The sequence below is a fragment of the Phasianus colchicus genome, chromosome 9, assembly GCF_987193195.1.
Source record: "Phasianus colchicus chromosome 9, bPhaCol1.hap1.1, whole genome shotgun sequence".
NCBI classification, from domain to species: domain Eukaryota; kingdom Metazoa; phylum Chordata; class Aves; order Galliformes; family Phasianidae; genus Phasianus; species Phasianus colchicus.
The window spans coordinates 5,542,163-5,561,654 of record NC_143444.1 but is presented as its reverse complement, the minus strand read 5'-3'; the positions used below and the strand labels follow the sequence as shown (position 1 = coordinate 5,561,654).

Genomic DNA, 19,492 nt, shown 5'->3' with positions numbered 1-19,492 from the left:
AGCTTTCCAATATCTTCAAATGTGTAAAACACAGGTTACATTTACACGTATAAACTAAAGCTTTATTTACCAATAACAATGCCTCCTATTGCTCCAGCTTTTTGAATGTTTCGTGCCTTTTCAGCAAACATACACTGGCCTCTTTGCATCAGGGCAATTTTCTCTTTCACTGCTTCAGGATTAGTGATCTCTGAGCATCCATTATACGGCTTAATGGCTGCAACAAATCCTCTTGTCTGCGTGGAAAAACAAAACCAAAAACAAAACAAGAGAATTAGAGAAGTAGGTTCAAGCTTGCAAAAGACTCCTAAGCATTTTATTTCCTTCAGTTAATCTAATGCATTAAGTGTACTCAGTCAGCACAGGAAATCTTCCCCTGGAGCTAAGAAACAAAGAATGGCCACGTGAAAACCTAACTCTCAAAACTCATCATATTTTGTCTGTACCTGTGAACTGCTGTCTCTGGAAAACTGTATGCTGTGTACCAATAGTTTAAGACTCACCTGTTGGGCTGCACCCAGTGGAACTCATGGGATTTTCCTACTGCTTTCAGTACGAACTGTTGCCTCTCTGACAATTTCTCCTTCTTTCTACATACAGCCCTTTATGGAAGCTCATGTAACAGCAACTTACTCCAACTCTAAAAGGGCTTCTGCAAACCCATGGCTGACATGGTATGAAAACCAGCCCTTAAAACTGAATACCTCTTGAGAAACACAATGCAGATTATATGAATGTGTTTCAAAGTCATACTGTGTATGTGTATTAAATCCTAAATCACGACTGATGACTTGGAGTGGATCAATAAGCCACCCATCTAAAAGACCCTGTTTTGACATTGCACTATCCTGTCATTTTAACCTCTTTCATTACCCTCCAGCTAGCCACCCTGAAATACTCATAACTTCAATACCAAAACATTTAGGACTAGAGGGAATGGTTTCAAGCTGCGCCAGGGAAGATTCAGGCTGGATATTAGGAAATACTACTTCTCTGAAAGGGTGGTCAGGCAGTGGAATGGGCTGCCCAGGGAGGTGGTGGAGTCCCCTTCCCTGGAGGTGTTCAAGGAACGTTTGGATGCTGTGTTGAGGGATATGGTTTAGCGAGAACCATTGGTGATAGGTGGATGGTTGGACTGGATGATCTTATAGGTCTTTTCCAACCTTAGTGATTCTGTGATTTCAGCTTAAGCAATAAGGAAAGTAACAAAAAGCTACAATCACATACATTCTTACATACCCCTGATTTGTGTTTAGATAAATCCATCCCAAATTGTGCTGGTCCAGCAGTCAAGACCACCCTACCGAAGAATGGGTGGGAAACTATCTGAACAGCACGAGGAGGTAGCTGCTGCTCTTTCTGCTGCTGACTGGAGAGTTCAATCATTTCCTGCATGAACCGTAAGCCATCTTCAGCATCAAGTGAACTTGCTGCCTAAGTTGATAAAAAAAAAAAAGTTTCTCCATAAGTGTTCAACGAGCTTGGGGAAAGAAACCTGAAGACCACCATTTACATTACATACATTGGTAATTCAATGGCTCAGAAAACATAGTTTTCCTAACAAAACAATGCTACTGGCAAACATTTAGTGCTACGCAGACTTTAAGGTACAGACTGGAGGCTCCTGGCACTCATTCCCCAATTTGACTTCTCCGCATCTTCACCATGGTGCAGACTAAAAACATATTAGCAGGCAGGTCTCAAACAAAGAAATCTCTCACTCTGAAAACCTCATGCTTTAGGTAAATTGCAATTAGCTATGTTAATTTGACATGAAGTGCCTCCACCTAATTTAACAGAAGATTAAGTGTTATTGAGGCAAGACTTTAACAGCCATAAACCTGCTAAATACAGCTGCACATCCACCTCACATGCCCTCTTTCCACTCAGTCTGTCCCTCCTGAGCCTCTAAGTCTTAAATAACACAGCCAGCATGATTTTACCAGAAGTTTTCACAAGAGGTACTGCTGGGTCTTACTTGCACTGCATGCTGCACTAATTGCACTCTTCCATCTTTCAGATGAATCAAACTGACTCCCATCTTCTTCAGTATCTCCAAATGCTCAGGATTACTGGCCATGAAGTCTCTGGCTCTCAGTGGTGGTTTTGGTCCACTTCCCAAGCTCTCCTCTCTGATAAAAAGATATTTTAAAAATAGCATTAAAAAAAATCAGATTATTCTTGAGCCATAACTCTCACACAACCTCCCCAAGTTACGCCTACCACTGCGCTATGAGAGTTCTCTGGAATAAAGTTAAGCACAAATTTCAACAGACAGCAACTTCTCAGCCTTTTTTCAAAGCTGCTTATATCCTTGATGATTTTCTGCTGCAAAAAAGAACATGCGATGTTGACAGTAACAACCTACCATATGCTGCCTCTCATTCTTAAATAGTCTGTGTAACTGTAAAACTGATTAAAAACAGTTTTCCTGTTACACAGTTTTACTTATTAAGTATAAATATCAAACAGGTGATCAGAACAATAAGGTTCCTCAACTTTAACAGACTGCCCTAAATTCCTCACAGTATATGCAGTGATGTATGGCAGCACTGTTTTCTTGCTACAGAAAAAAGTACTCAAGAGAAATTCCTTTTACAAATCATAGAGATGCATTTCCTGGTAATACCTGGGCTACAATTCCCACTTGAAGCATACAGCTCACAAAGCTCCTTTTGCTTTGACAGATTCACTAATTCCTGATGGAAATGAACAAAGCGTTGTCGAAGAAGTCAGAAAAAACAGAGTTTTTTCCCCATATCCAGAAGGAATGCAAACTCGAGCACAGCAAGCTCCAATACACCTCAAGCTTTTCCTCCCATGCTTAATAGATGTTGTTCTAGTCACTGCTATACTAACAAAAGACAGAATACATTCATCTTACGCTCTTGAAATACTCCTAGGACAGCTCTTATCCACCACGTTTTTCAAAGGTTCACGAATACTCTGAGCAAACATTGGGTCATTTGGGAAGAGGATCTGAGTGTTCGGACAGGTCCAGTCAAAGTTGCTGTCATCCAGCTCTGTGTATTCTGTAGTCTGAAATAAAAAATACAGATCACCAATTAAAAAGCAGGTTCCATTTTTATGAGAAGATGATCAACAAACAGACCTACCCTTGAGTCATCTGCGTACTCAGGACACAGAGCAGCTGAATGCAATGACCACCTCATTACCACAAAGAGGAATACACAATTCTTCCATGCTTCTTCATGCAATGAAAAAGTTACCAGTGACCCACAGTCCCTTGGGGGGATAAGTACAGCAGTTCTAATTTGTAATTTGCCAGTCTCGCATCCAGTTTCTAGGATTTGTTTTTGGCAGAAACAGCTTATGACCAATCAGCAAATAGGACTCCTAAAGCCTTGACAGCTCGTGTCCCTATTCTTGGTGTTGGACAACTAGACAAAGCAATTACAACTTCGTTTGGTGCTGCCTGATTCTGTCTGAACCAGCTGCAGTCTTCAGTAATTCTTGCTTCATATTACTAAGACAGTCTCACCTCTCCCTTGAGTAAAAAGATGTTCTAAATAACATTGCAGGAGAATGACTTCATTCATAAAATAATACTCATGTATCATGAAATTTAAACAGATTTATATAGAAAGAAAACAAGAGTCTTCTTGAAAACCTTCATATGAACAAAATGCTCTTCTCCTTAGGAGTGATACAGGCTTGCAGGACTGTGAAGGGGTAAGGATTAATTTCTATTTTCAGAGTTGATGTCAGATCAGGAGTTAACATTTGCACAAGTTACTGTTTCATAATTTGAAATCATGTGAATCATCTGAAGAAGAAGATCCAAAGACATGTTTAGTCTCCTCTTAGTTTTGCATTGGATAACTGGATAAGTTAACTTTTCTGCTTAAAATTAAAAGGTAGTATTTATTTACTTTAAAAAAAAAACACCTATTTACAACATATTTAATGAAAACCAAATATTTAGAGGTTTCCTCAAAAACAAGATCTAAAAGGCTATTAGCTTACTGGAATAAACACTTTGAAGTAGCTATCCTCTTAGTGTGATGAACAGTAGGCATCTCTAAAGAAAGAAGGCCTGTAACACACTGCAAGTTCCAGCACACTAGGATATGACCTTTCCTGTTTATGAGAAAAAAACAAACAGGATACTGGGTTGCTACCACCAATTATCCCACAGGCATTTCGAATTAGTAGCACTATGTTTACATTAAAAATAAATTTACACATTCATTTTTTTCCTTCTTTTTTTTCTTCACCCCATGAGATAAGTTCCATAATACAGCAAAACACCTTCACAGCCTCTCAGTCATTCTGCAGGATTGTTAAGCCAGCATTTGTGCTGCACTCCATTGGAGCCCAGGGACATAGGAACACAGTTTGCTGAGGTATTCCCAGGCCTGATCCTCTTCCACAAGGGTGTGTTTCATGCAAGTTGTCAAGGCCATTTTCTGCATTATCTTACTTTTGTGTCATATTTGTAGTTTAGACTTAAAACCTAAGTGAACTGCATTAGGATAAGTCTCTTCTTTGTCCTTTTACTGAATATTTCCTGTTCTCAAACCGCTACAGAAGTTAAGCCAGCACTTCACAGAGCATGCTCTGTAGGAATGCTGAGCATCTCAGAAAGAATCACTTCCTCATGCTGGGGATGAAAGCTGTGTAAAACTGTCTTTCAGACCCTTGAAAGAATTCCGTGCATAGTTTGAAAAATGCTGATCACACCAATCAACAAAAAATAAAAAAAGGGAAAAAATGAAGTTACACTACAGGTGCTGAAAGAGTTCAGTAGCACACAGAGTTCCTTTTAAATCCATATGAAATTCTTTCACCCCCCCCTTTCCAAAACTCAAAGATAAGAGATGATAAATGTTCACACACGTAACACTTAAAAGAGAGTAGGATCTCCAGCATTAAAAAACAATAAATCAACTCCATGACCCATGAAATGTATTACCAACACTGGGTGTTATAAGCAGGTCATTCAAGAAGTTTTCACTTCAAATACCATCAAACAGTGTTTACTAAAATAAAGGAATTCATACCCCTAAAGTCCTACAAACCCTCCTATTCATTTTTTCTCTCATTGCTTTGGCTTACCAGTTGTATTTGAATCCTGTAAGATTAACTATACCACCTTACTGGACAGAAGAATCAAAGAAAAGACTTTCTGTGATTCTTCATGGCACAATTTGAAATCACAGGGCATTTTGGAAGGCAGAGTTGATTTATAAATCCATTTACGTTCTTAAATGTACACAACAGAGGTATATCAGATGGACTGCAATAATTTAACATCTCAGAAGCTGTAACTGCATCTTGTCAAACTAAATTTGCAGCAGATTCAGGAAAAAGAACTTTGAAAATGTGCAGCCTGTGTAATGAAAGAACTGAACAACACTGCTACAATTTTAGAAAATTAAAACAAAATAGATACAAAGAAAAAATATTATACTGCCTTATTTTAGAATTTATACAGCCAGAAAGAGGGACCAATTCCTTTGAAATATCACTAATATTCCACAACTTTTTTCTCAAGACTCCATGGTGCAGAATCTGATTATGGGAATATAATTCATGCACATGTGCTGTCACTGCTCATATAATGAAACAGTTCACATTGAGCAGAGTGTCACAAACAGTGTAGTACAAATTACTATTTCTATTCCATTTCCTCTCTCTCTCTCAAAAGAAAGGGAACTGCTCCAAAGTACCACTAAAACTGATGGAAATCTGAGTTGTTACTTACTGTATTCTTTTTAGAGATGGTTTGGTTTGTGGTGGAAAGCCACAGTGGTAATAGATGTGCTTCTGTAGTGAATATATAATCTTCTATGTCAAATATCATGTCTTCCTTATCAGCAAACAGCAGGTAAAGATATTTAAACATCTCAGCCAGAAAGAAAGAGTCCATTCTATAGAAAAAAAACACAAAGGCCCTTTTAGAAGATATGCATTGCTCTAATCTGTCAGTTAAAAAAAAAATACTCATTTTGCTCCATCCCTGAAGGCTTCATGACTATTGTTATGGAACTTTAATCCATCTGAATTCCTTTCACTTCAAAGGAAGGTATGTTCAATGTGCTGAGCCAATTAATGCTCAGTAAAAGATGGCATTACAGTAAAAACAAATAAGTCTCTTTTACAAACTTCTATTTTTGAAGTATATTTTATTTGAAATGAAGCAATCTATTACCCCAAGCCTAATGAAAGCGTGCTTGACATGAAAGGTTATTAAACTATATTCTCATGTATCTGAATCTATACAACCACTGGAATAGTTTACAGATTTTGATAAAAATTGATAATTTCAGACTTAGTTATCAATCATAGAACTGTTCAGAGCTCCCCAACTCAAAAAAGACATGGATCTCCTAGAAGGAGTCCAGCAGAGGGCCTCAAAAATCACAGAATTGCCAGGGTTGGAAGGCACCTCAAGGATCATGAATCTCCAAATGATGAAGGGCGTGGGACATCTCCCATATCAAGAAAGGCTGAGCAACCTGGGTCTGTTCAGCCTGGGGAAAAACTGAGAGGGAATCTGATCACTGTCTATAAATATCTAAAGGGAGGTGGGAGGCAAAAAGATAAGGCCAGGCTCTTCTCGGTGGTGTGTACTGATAGAATAAGGAGCAATGGCCTAAAACGTGAACAAAGGAAGTTTTGTGCTAACATAAACAAGAATTTCTTTACAGTCAGGGTGATGCAGCACTGGAACACACCGCCCAGAGAGGTTGTGGAGTCTCCTGTGGAGGTATTTGAGATCCATCTGGATGCCCACCTGTGTGGCCCATTGTAGGGAACTCGCTTTAGCTGCTGTGGGATTGGACTCAATCTCCTGAGGTACTTTCCACCCCTCAAATTCTGTGTAATGGCTTGGGTTGGAAAGGACCTCAATGAGTAATTTGCCTGTTTTCAGAAATCAATTAATTCAGTTTCATCAGAAAGATAACTAGATTTTCAAATAAACAGATGTCTTCACCTGTCTTCATGGCTTCCCGTACGAACGTCCTTCATTGCAGCAAACCCACAAGGCACTCTTGCATACTTGTTTAAGTTTTCAATGAGTGTTTTTCCTACTTCTAGATAGTAAGGATCCCCTGTAGCCTATTAAAACAACAAAAAACAAACAGGTGCACTCAGACTTACCATACTATTAGCAATTTTTATTTTACTAGCAGCAATATTATTTCCCATAGCTTCCTAGACACCAGTAAGGCTAATTTCTCAAAAGTACTCAAAAGTCACAAAGGGGACCTCAGACATGTTGTCATTTTTGCAGATATGCACACAAGCACATGAAAATGCTTACAGAAGTCCAAGACATTAGTTGCAGCTCTGTAAATTACAAAGTAGTTTTTGTACTCAAGTCTCTAGATGATCCCTGAGAGAGCTCAAGAAACTCTAAATAACTTTAAAAGTATGATCTTTTGACATATAGTGTCTTTCTTTTTTAATTCTAGGCATATAAAACAACATTTCTAGAACAATTTTTGATACCAATAATGCTTCCATCTGGAAGTATTACAGAATAGCCTGAAGACAGGCTACTCATTCTGTAACTGAAACAAAGCACCAGCAAAACCCTTGGTGCAACCAAAAGTCAGAAGAATGAAAGTGACTTTACCTTATACAGGAAGTAAGTGCTTTCAGCAAATTCAGGCCTTAAAGGATGCTGAGCCCAATGAACTCTGAAGTCTGTTGTGAAAGCCTGAGGAAAAAAACCCAAAAAACCCAAAATAAATAGTCAGAAATAAATTCCAGAATAAAACCACACGGCAGTTTCTTCCGACATCCACATTAACAGTACTACATCAACTACAGTGCACTAGTGGAGGACTGAAGGCCCAGTATCAACCTCTGGACACCAGAGGAACCTCCATTCAGTTAGTACATTTCAGGTCAAAACCTAACACAGCACTGTAGCACATTTAGCACAAATGAGATTAAGCTGTGCCAGCACTGGAATCCTGACACCATCCAGCCACTTGAGTGTGTAGGACTCTCAGGAGGTAAGAGGAGCCAGCTGAAAGTTTGTGCTCCAGTCCCAGGAGAGAGCATGCAGCCTTCAATCTCCTCCACCTGCTCAAGCACACTGCTGCAATCCAGGCAGAGAAGCCCGATGCAGGGCTGTTACAGAGACTGAGCAGAGCTGACAAATACCATATCTGCAAATACACTACCACCTGACACTTCCACTACATTAAAGTGTCATTTCAGACTGACAGATTGTAAGCAATTGTTTCTAACATAAGAAATGCCAGAGACCAGAAGGCAGTTACCTGAAAGTTTCCCATTCTATGCATTCACTCTTAATATCCGCTGGCACTTCTGTGACAGATTACATTAATTACTAGTTCATACTAAGGTTTAAACACTGCCTTTGCTATAGGGTATGGCATATTGGCTTAAAAACCAGCAAGAGATCTTCCAAAATCTCCCTTCTCCCTGAAAAAACATCTTTAGCATTAATGCCATTATGTTACCAAACAGCTACAACCACGTGTGTTTATATAAACTATGCAAATTGCAATGAGACAAAGTCAATTTTGAAAGGCTGAAACGCAAAGTCTCAGCAATTATTAATTATTATTACCATGTTAATTACAGCCTAGCTAAATGACAATATTTCACCTTCAAAACAGCTGTCATTAGAACTGTAAATTGCATAAGAATGGAAGTGAGCCTCTGATTTTAACGACGTGATACCTACTGCTGTTTCGAATGGATAGCTGACACTTTTCAAATTAAGAATTAATTTATATGATCAAATCCCCATCACCTTACCTCAGGAAGAAAGTTATGCTTCTTTATAACTTGATACAGCATCTCATGAGTTTCAATAGCAGGTCTAATATCACCTTTCAATACCTAAAATTCAGTAACAAAATAGACACGAACTTACCACACACACAAATGATATTTGAAGTTAGGCACACTCACACTGCACACCAATTTCTACATTTGCAGCAGATACACACTGTAAACATCACCCTCTTTCATTCTAAGGCATTGATAATCCTTAAGAAGTTTTTACACACATCACTGAGCTCATGAAGACTGCGTGCATAGAAAAAGGATCTTTACCACTTTCAGACAATGGTTGTGGAAACATGATTCAGTTTGTCTTAAAGATGTAACTAGCAAACAAACTAAAAAGTTTGTCTCTAGACTACTAAGAAGGCAATTTAATTCAAGTGTCTTCAGGAGTGAAGGATGAGAATCACATGGACGTGCTTTTCTTGATGCACATCAATTTGCACCACAGCACAGAAATTGAGTACAGAAACTTCAATTCAGGTTTTTGAAAACCAGATGACAAAGCTTGACTCGTTACTTATATATCCAGTCTATTTAATTGTTCCCTTCTTATTAAAATTAATCTGTACACAGCTTTTTAAACATTACCTGCAACCCTGGGAAGAATGCCAGCAAAGAGTCCATCCAGGTCCTAGCATTTAGCATTGGCTTATGAATATGAACATCAAGAAGGAGAGGTGGTTGGCTAATGTATTTCATTATGGCATCATAGTGCTGACAAATAACAGGAAAATAACAAGCTTATATTATCAACACACTTTAAGAGACAGATTTATATAAACAACCCTATGGCATTCTGTGTCAATGGAAGGACACGTACAACACTCTCAATCATTACTGCATTTGGCAATGCCTATGAGTTTCAAGTTTCGCAAGCAAAACAGGTAGCAGGTATTGCAATGCTCCACAGTATTACACATGCTATTCAAGTCACATTTTCCAAGGTAACATATGTAGAAAGGGATCCTCAGCAGCCACGTCGTAAACAAGTAGCTATCACAGTTAGGGTCGGATATTAGGAAGAATTTCTTCTCAGAAAGAGCAGTGAGACTCTGGCACAGGCTGCTCAGGGAGGTGGTGGAGTCACCATCCCTGGAAGCGTTTAAGGAAAGGGTAGATGTGGTACTGAAGGCCATGGCTTAGAGGGCAATATTGATGGCAGGTGGACGGCCAGACTAAATGGTCTTAGAGGTCTTTTCCAACCTTAATGGTTCTATAATTTTAAGATAAAAAAGTGTTTTTATTGCATATTGCTATTTTCGAAAGAAGGAATATTCTTATGAAAGAATGATGCTGATGGAGTTACTGAAAAACCTTACAAATTTAGGAATCTAAGTAAATATACTTAAATGTGTGCCTGGTCCTTAAGATCTGCAACACAATGAAAGATTTGGGTTTTGATTTTCAGATTTTATTGCTCCAGAACAGAAGGAAGTTGTAGCATGATTTGTAACACAAAGCCTTTTCACTGCTTTAAAGAAATCTTTTCAGTATTATACCAGCCACGACAATCTTGAAATACAGATTCTCCTGGACTGGAAAACTGTCTAGAAGATTCCTACCTTCGTTGGCTGGGGTTACAATAGCTGCTGGGGGGATAGATCAACCCAGATTAGCAAAAACTCATTAAAAAGAGCTGGCACTACAGACATCAGAAGCCACAGGAATTCTGCTAAAGATCACAGACTAACAGATGACTTACAATACAGATGACTGACAACAGTCTTAAATTAGCCAGAACAGGAGGAACAACCCTGAGCAAGGTGTTAACTTACCGTGTTAAATCTTTCCAGGAAACTGTCATCTCCCAGCAAGACGTAGGCTTTTAATAAATATTCATAATATGAATCTATTCCCGCTCCAACTCCACTATCTAGAAGCAGCAGAAAATGAAAAGTTGGTTTGACTTTAAGTAGCTACAAGAGTACCTTCACATAACTTCATTTTGATTTTAAAGACGCTTTCAGTAAAAGGAAAAGCTGTCTGTAACTAGAGTTAAAGGGTGGATGGATGCAGATACACAATACTGTATGCCTACACTAAAGACTTTGCAATACCAATACACATAATAACACAGACATGCATTTTAGCTGGCTGTGCTTTTCTCTTACGAAAAGATTTCTACTGACTGCCATATACAACCACAGTCCTATCTGTATTTTCACAGTGTGTTTATAGCAGGATCTTTGAAAGGAATGCCTTGAGATGCACTATCTGAGCACTAAAGTGAATCAGAGAACACCCTTGAAACAAAGGAAACTAGTTTCTCAACCAAAGTACGCTTTCAGAGGAAAGTCAGGCCTCAGTTTAGCACGTTTATCTTGCTCCATGTGCCCATCCCATTAACATTTTAAAGCAGTCTATATAAACATAGGGGGGGAAAAATTGTCAACATATTTTCCTTGCCCCAAACCACCTGCTCTCAGCAAGCCTGGACTCAGAATAGCACTCACCTTTGCGGACCCAGTCTCCTGTGTGAATATTAATTGTAACACCCACCAAATTGCTGCTGCGCTGCCTCTTTTCCCAAATGAAGTCAAGAGCTTTCCGTGCATATTCCTGCAACAACAGAACACTGTTAAAGGAAATTACAGAAGAACATAGATAAAGACTGTTATTGTCTACTGAAATTAAGATGCTGTGAGCTATTAAGATGTTTCATGTCTCACAAAATTATAGAACTCAGTACAATGCTGCATATACTTAAGTAGCAGCATGTTCAGTCTACGTTCAGTGTAAGTAGTTACAGCAGGTCCCTACTGAAAGACCACAGATCTGGATTTGAAAGAGCCTGCCTTCTTTAGAATAAAAAAAACCACCACCCATAAACTTATAAAATATCATTTAGCTTTCTGCTGACATCAAAATCAAACCCCCGGTTAGGTGTTGTACAACTTCACTGGGACTGTACTTGCTGAGGCACTTCTAAAAATACACTCTAATGTACAGCACAAAACCATAATACCGATGGTTTTATGATTTCTTCTCTTCGTTAAAAGGGACATATTGTTGTTTTACTATTTTAATCTTTCCTGCTTTGTGACAAAGAAAACAGAAAAAATATTGTTAAGACAAAGTCTAATCCAAAATTTCAGAACAGAGTTTTCTTACCATACTACAAACCTCATTATCACCTGCAGTGACTGCTTAGTATTCTTGGACTCACCGAATCTCTCAAGAGACTATAATTTAACCTGAGCAAGAGGTGTTTACTAACTACCAAACAGTAAATCTCAACAAAATGGCAAACGTTTAAAACAAGTGAGCATATTATCTAGACAGGTACCAAGAGACGGTTCAAAGAAGGGCAGTGCACAAATGCCTGCAGAATGCTGATTGCTAGCAGGATACATGGCAAAAATATCACAAGAGTGATTAATTCTCCCTTTTTTAAGTTGATTTTCAGATACAAATATCTCACGGACCTTCAAGAAAAGGGTCACTTTTCCTGTTGCTTGCCCTGACCCCTCTATCTTAAACCTACGTAAATAACATCCTCTTGCTAGAGTCTTCAGGTTGTTTGTTGTTTAATTCTGTATTATTATAATTATTTTCAAACAAAATCACTTCTTGTAAGCTTTCAAGAAAGTCAAATGAACACTGTTAGGAAGAAGCCCCAAAACACAAACCTGAATGCACGAAGACCTTTTCTGCAGAACCCTTAAGATATGCACCCATTCCAAATTACAGAAACGTAACAAAACAAATGAACACCTAATCCCCCAAAAACCAAGAGATGAAAACAAGCAAACCTCAAATATAGATGTTCCTGTGAATCGGCTTAAAGCTGCAAACTCAAGGATCAAGGTACCTGCACAAGCTGTGCAGGTGTCAGTTTCTGTTCCTGTTCGTGCCTCTGGATGTCTTACACCGAACTTTAAATTAACCTAAAGAAAAGCAGAGATTTTTACCTTTATTTTTACTAGCTGCAAGAATTTATACCCATCTGTAGAGCAATTAGATCCACACATTTTCCAAGACAAAAAAAAGACGACAACTCCCACCTTTAATTTTGCTCTGTTTCACCACGTATTGCCACCTCAAACACACACAGAATCATCCAGAACAAAGACAAAAACACCCAGAGATCTGTGGTGTAGTTCACTGGACATTCGATTAAAGAATACCATTCTGACAATCAAGTCCTAGCAATTTATTGACCTGAAAACCCAAACTCAGACCATCAGAAGTGCTCCTGGAATTAAGCTCTGCAAACATCTCAAAACTCCTGGCTGGAGGGGGTACCAGCAGATGGAGCTGCTTTTGTACCAGGCACATTCAAGAGAGGATCATCAAACCAGAATGTTGAGAAACACCAAACATTTTGCAACAGACCTTTCCAAGTAGAAAAATGTTGATTCACTGAACCTGAATCTGTCATTCAAAGAATACATACCATGCTTTGTTTGAATATGACAGATATTTTGTTAAGTGAATGTTTTTAATTACAGCTTCTCAGTTACATTTGCCCTCTTAAAGATCAGATGCTGACTATGAAGTTGAACCAGTTCTGTGTTCACGTGCTCACTGGTTAATTTTTCACTGGCTGAGAGATACGTGCAAAAACAAAAATTACTCTCAGCTACTTGCTGGTGGCTACAGGAACAAGAAACCAGCAGACAGCAATGAGACAATATTGCTGTGTTTGTTATTTACACACAAGAGTGTATATTAGAACTGTCAGAGCTGGAAGCTTGGGGGTTCAAAGCACCTAAAGCTGTTTGTTTTTTTTCCCCCCTGTATCCTTAATACGCGTGCAAGAGATTGCAGAAATTGAAATTAAAACCAAACAAGAAAGATTTTGCTTATGGAAGTACTTCTGAACTGCAGAATGCACAGAACTTACTCTTGGGTAAGGGAGACCACTAGTGGTGTTAAAGGCAGGTAAAAGTTTGTAGCCCAGCTCCTTTGCCATGTGCAGAAGTTCGCCGTTGTACCACTGCATGTATTCACCTTTGTCTTTCAGCATAATTGCCACTGAATGACCACCAAGGAGACCACTAAAAACAAGAGGAAACATCCACAGCTCAATAGGTACATCCATCTAAACAGCAGTGCAGCAGTTTCTGTGATGCAGATGACTATGTAAATAACTGAGCTGTGATCACAGTTTTCAGGAAGGCTAAGCAGATGCAACTACCATCAAGAATTTTAAGAGTATTTTAAGAGCAAATCTTATTGTTTAGGACTCTCCCAAGCTACAGATGAATCACCAATTCATCCACAGTTGTTCAGGACAGCTAGCACCTCTCACTGCACATAGCTTAAAGCTAACCTGCTTTGGTCAGGAAGTTGCAGTGGAGGCCTCCACAGGTCCCTTCCAATAGGAAATAGCTTCCTATCCTAAGTACTGAAATAGCACTGAGATGCTCTATTAAACCAAGTATTGAGCAGTGCAATCTTTACGACTGTTTCCATTACAACAGAATACTGCTCCTTCAGCACACATAGGTTCTTTTTAATCAAAGAAGCTGTGCCTGCAGCAGTCAGACGGGGTCAGCTTGATTCAGTACCGCTGCATTGATTCCTGCCTAGCATTTTAAAACCTTCCTTAGGGCAGGTTTGAATTATGCTAACTGACAAAGGAACAACTATTCTAAACGAGGTGACACAGCATACAGGAATGCCTTAAGGACATTTAACTAAAAATAAGAGTTGTAAAGAACTCTGAAAATGTGAAAGTTACTCACCCAAGGACTCTTATGTTGGTTTCAAAGACAGATACAACTATGTCGTTATCTAAATTAACATCCTTTATTACTTTTTTTACAGCCTCTTCAAACTCTTTGGTTTTATTTAACACCTGGAATACAAACATAACCAAGTGTTTAGGTTCCAACACAGCTTTATGCAGTCATACAGCGGGGAAGAACAAGAGCAACAGTTTAATAAGGAAAGCATTTCAGACACCTTGCATTGGTATTCTGGTCATGTTCTGATACACTGTGAACAGACATTACTACTATTGCTTTTCTAAGGAGATAGAAGAAAGCAAATGAAAGCATTATGCAAAGAATAAAGTGCAAAGAATAAAGTACAAGGAATAAAGAATATACCTTAACTATTACCCAGCTGTTTGTGTGTTCCCCTATCCACAGCATAACTGCAGTGCACCAGGGTGCAACAACAGTGCAAGCAGAGACTGGGCCGTTCCACTGCCTCCAGTTAACAGAAGCCTCCTATCTAAGCCACATCCCAAACTCAGTGAATGTCCCCTCAGCCTTTTTCCTCCCAGAAGAGTTCTCCTTTTGCCTGAAGAACAGCTCCAGCATTTCCTACAGGTTTGCTTTCACACTGACTTTTTTAATCCATCTTTAAGAACTTTTGTGACTTATCCAATTCATTACCTAAGTGCCTTTAAATCCAACAAGTATTAATCCTGCCCTAAGACAAGAAAAGAATAAAATCCAATAATCCGAGAGTAACAGACTCTGCATTTTCAACATTTGTGATTCAGGGACAGCCAAAGGTCATCTCACAGCAGATCATGAGGAGAGAAGAGCTGTCGGAAGATGAGCATTACATGACTCACACACCAAGTCAGTGCAGTCAGGATTTTCAGAGCTTTAAATTGATTTGCTGGGAGATGTGAATGGCCAAAAATGATCCCTAATTTCCAAAATCTATTTTATGACTACAAGATACGTCAAAAAAGGACTGAAGTCTAACGGGAAGTACTACATTGACAATTGACATCTTTCAGGAAGAGGTTGTGGCAACACTTCCTGGCACATGTGCCCAGGGTGCACTTCTTAAATACGCATTTAAGTCCCTGCAAATTCATCCACAAAACATGCACATGCAATTTAAGAAAACAAGCAAACAAGAAAACCACCTCAGTAGGTAGCAGAGGTGTTCACCTCTCAGTAAGAATGTTACTTGAAGCTATAATTGATAAAAAACCTTGCTTACATTTTTGTTAAGACAGAGCCCAAGAAAGGATAAAGCATCAGTGAAATACAGAGGAAGTGTTCTAGTATTGCAATCAATTCTGACTACCACCATTACAGCACTTTCCAGTTCCACAGCAGTGGCCAATTCTAACAGATGGCTAAAGATCACAGGTGATGAAGGTGTAGATATTTTTCAAACAAACCAAATCTGAAGTCAGGTCTGAACACCAGAAGACAGTATTTTTGCTCTACCCAAGTTTACCAACAAATCAAACCTACCACAAGAGTGTCCAAGGTATCAATCAAGGTCAGGGAGAACCTATGAAATAAGATGTGAAATGGATTCATTATAAACCTGTGCATTTAAAAATTAGGTCATTTAATAGCAATTTTAAAAGCAGTAACACAGAAGTGAGGATTATAAAGATTCCTTTATTTACTGCAAAGCTTTTAAAGCTATTGTAAGCATTTTTATTTCTCTTCTCCAATAAAATCTATTGAAAAGAGACCCAGCATTGTTCAAAGTCTTTTTCAACCTCTTCCCTCACCTTTCCTTTTTAAAAAGAATGGTGAACTTATTAAATAATAAAAAGGTTTCATTTATTTAGAAAGATCAAAAAGTCGCTCCAAACAGAAACTGCTCCATATATCTATTTCAGGAAAAACTACTGTTTGCTGCAATCATACTCAGTGTTCAACTCAGCAGTGAAAGAATAAAGAAAGTGTTATTTTGTTCTCTTTGCAAGGCTTTTAAGAGAGACATGGTACCCAGCTGCAGTAGGATGCACTGTTTGCAAAAGGAGTATTGCAACAAGGCTTGTCCTAAACCCTTATTCTTCTCTGGGCTGTTTAGTGCACACGAAGTTGGGTGGATGTTTGGCTAAACACAGTGAAGTCATTCTTAAGTTAACAGACAGACAGCACTCATGGAAAAGAATTCTTAGAATATGAAGCAACTGTCTCAACCTGTGATTTTCCTTTGTAAAAAACCACGCATGACTGCAAAGAATAGTATAGAACACAACTGATGAGCCAGCTGGCAAGATAAAGTATTATAAAAGAAATCCAATGCCTAAAAACATAGCTGATTAGTAGGACCATAAAATGGTATGTATGCAGAAATATAGGTATTTGAACCATTCAATGCAACTACAGGACTGAAAGGCATTTTCACTCAAATGACAGCAAGCTACTGCGTAAATAAAGGTCATTAAAAAGAATGGCCAGGTTAAAAAACCAAGTTTTCAACAATTCTTTCTCATCAGTCATCTCTCTCAATACCTCCAAGGTTGATCCATGCAGTTTTAAAGATAGCAAGACTATATAAGAATCTGTAGAATAAGTTTTCTATGTAATAAAAAATAACCAAAATGACACAATAACATACAGTGTGTTACCTTAAAGCACTCTGACTTTGATTAATGCCATTCTGGCGAAGAACATCAATAAAACCATCATCTGCTGCTATTTAAGTATTTACTTTAGGAACATAAACTGTCCGCATACAGACAACACTTGTGGGGAAAAAGATCTATTAGAAACACTTAGAGAAATTAAACTGTGGCTCTGATTGCTCGATTTAGCTTGGAGAATTTAAAATCTACATTTTGTTGGCTAAAGGATCAGTATTTTATATTACAGTTTATCCTAAGAGAAAAATTATGAAGAACTTCCAGCTCTGAAATAACGGTTTATACTCAGGCAAGGGCCTCAGGCTATCATGCATGTGATGAACATTTGACTAATTATGTTTTCTCAGAGCCTTCTACTAGAGAAAGCATTTTAAGTATCACTTATAAGGCCAGCATAATGGATAGCAGCTTACTGTTTTGTGCAGCTGAAAATTAACCCCTGTATTTAGTAGTTACTTGGTTAGGTTGTGGTTTGACTTTATGATCCTGAAGGTCCTTTTCAACCTGAGCAATTCTATGATTCTGTGATACACTCACTAACACTACAGCTCTGCTCCCTTAGCTCTGCTACAGAAAACACTTGCAGAATAAATATATATATAAAAATTATCTTTGCATCTTAATCAGCAGTCAATTCTCTTTTCCTGATTAAGGTACAAATCCACATCAGTTAAAATCATGGGAGAAATGGAAAAGCCATTTCTGCCTAAGTGGAAGAAGTTAAACAACTATGGGGTTTTTTCCAATAGCTTTTTTTCCCCTTCATAGGAGAACTTTTGAGACAAATTACTGATCTGCATGCTCCCACAGAATCTTTGACAACAAATAATTGTCTGGGCACGTTGGCTGAACAGCCAAGTGTTACAGGTTGCAAGCTGTATGTAGATTCCTAGAGGCTTAGATGTGTCAGTAAGTGTTTCAAACACTGACTTTCCCAGGGCATCATCCACGTCCCCACGACTCGGCTCCTGACCCCGCACCCGTCCACGACAAGTTAAAGGCATGAGTTCATCAGCTGGATAGGCATGATCCTGCAGGGAAACAAGGGAAGATAGTTTGAACTGTTACAGCCATTCCAGTGAATCTTCAGAGCTTGCTAAAAGCAAGTCCAGTTCTGTTGTACTTCATTAAAAAACAATTAATTGCAGAGCTGAATAGAGCAACAGGAGCTCACTCTCCAACCTCCCAAAGAAGTCTGGAACAACCAACAGCACAGCCAAAAAATACCCCCAAGATCCACAACTCACTACTAATCTAGATTAACAGCTGTGTTTTTAGAAACAAGGTGCATACAAAAATTATTACATTTCTTAGGCAGAAATTATCTTTTAGATGAGCTGAAGAACTGGTACTAACGCAGGCTTTGTCAAGGAACTGGTATTTCATGGACAAATCAGAGGGAATCAGACCTCAAAGTCACTTTGGGAACTCTTCTAGGTGAACATAAGTGACTCAGGGTCACAATCAGTGACTGATAAGAGAACTCACTTGGAAGGTAAAACAGTATGTTAAGTCATTACACAAAGCAGAACAAAAGGTAACATTCAGAAGAAGCTTCATGAGACCAAGCTCATTAAAAGCTTCATCCAGTTGAAGAGCACAGCACTGCTACAGATGTGTAGGAAATGCAAAGGCTACTCCCATTCTTTCAGAAAAGCTCCCTATAGAGCAAGAAGCAGTGTAACATGACTTCCTGCCACTGAGGCAGAAGTAACAGCAGGGCACCATTCAACTAAGCCAGGCACACTGCATACCCCCCTGTTCATACTTTGTGTTGCTGTAAGCCTTGTAGGTTTAAGCTGCCACCAAAATAGGATATCTCATGAAGTACACCTAAATATGAAATTCATCACTGTGCAGCAGGAGAGGTTTACTGAAAAACTGCAAGAGGGGCCAACAACATTCAGAAAGATGAATCTTAAACAGACCTAATAAAAAAAGCACATACACAAGGAATTGTTTCTCCATTAGAAGTCCTACACTGGCGACAGAGCCCACTTGATCCATCAGGAAATTGGCACTGCACCATTTTACAGCCTGAGTAACTAACATGACAGGTTAAAAAAGTTAAGTTATTGCAGCTGAAACTGCAAGTAAACATATTCTAAATCTATCCAAATATACAGTAAAAAAAAATCTACATCCAAACATGAAACAGAAAGGCAAAGGAAAAGCAGTCTTCTATAAATAAGCAGCTCTTACAGCTACTTCTTTGAAACTGACGGTTTGTTTCCCCATCTACCACCCGGGTATTTGGATCTTTGCACAACTCTTTGTTCTCCTCAAGCACAACGACAAAAGCCAGAATCTAGATCATGTTAACATGGCTCAGATGTTTCTGAATATCTGTGCAAAGTGTTCAGAAAAAACAGACTCAAGAAGGACATG

General features: G+C 38.7%; 1 protein-coding gene across 1 annotated transcript in view; it reads right to left on the bottom strand.

The window, feature by feature from the left end:
• EDEM3 (ER degradation enhancing alpha-mannosidase like protein 3) overlaps positions 1-19,492 on the bottom strand; it is a 29,527-nt gene that overhangs the window by 5,626 nt on the left and 4,409 nt on the right. Inside the window, exons 3-18 of the mRNA XM_031595513.2 lie at positions 18,035-18,135; positions 15,972-16,011; positions 14,490-14,602; positions 13,646-13,799; positions 12,552-12,686; positions 11,253-11,358; positions 10,575-10,672; positions 9,388-9,513; positions 8,767-8,850; positions 7,607-7,690; positions 6,962-7,086; positions 5,729-5,894; positions 2,885-3,039; positions 1,979-2,132; positions 1,240-1,434; positions 71-236 (exon numbers count right to left, since the gene is read on the bottom strand). Of these exons, the coding sequence (XP_031451373.2) occupies positions 71-236; positions 1,240-1,434; positions 1,979-2,132; positions 2,885-3,039; positions 5,729-5,894; positions 6,962-7,086; positions 7,607-7,690; positions 8,767-8,850; positions 9,388-9,513; positions 10,575-10,672; positions 11,253-11,358; positions 12,552-12,686; positions 13,646-13,799; positions 14,490-14,602; positions 15,972-16,011; positions 18,035-18,135 (2,002 nt within the window). The remainder of the gene's footprint in view (positions 1-70; positions 237-1,239; positions 1,435-1,978; positions 2,133-2,884; positions 3,040-5,728; positions 5,895-6,961; positions 7,087-7,606; positions 7,691-8,766; positions 8,851-9,387; positions 9,514-10,574; positions 10,673-11,252; positions 11,359-12,551; positions 12,687-13,645; positions 13,800-14,489; positions 14,603-15,971; positions 16,012-18,034; positions 18,136-19,492) is intronic.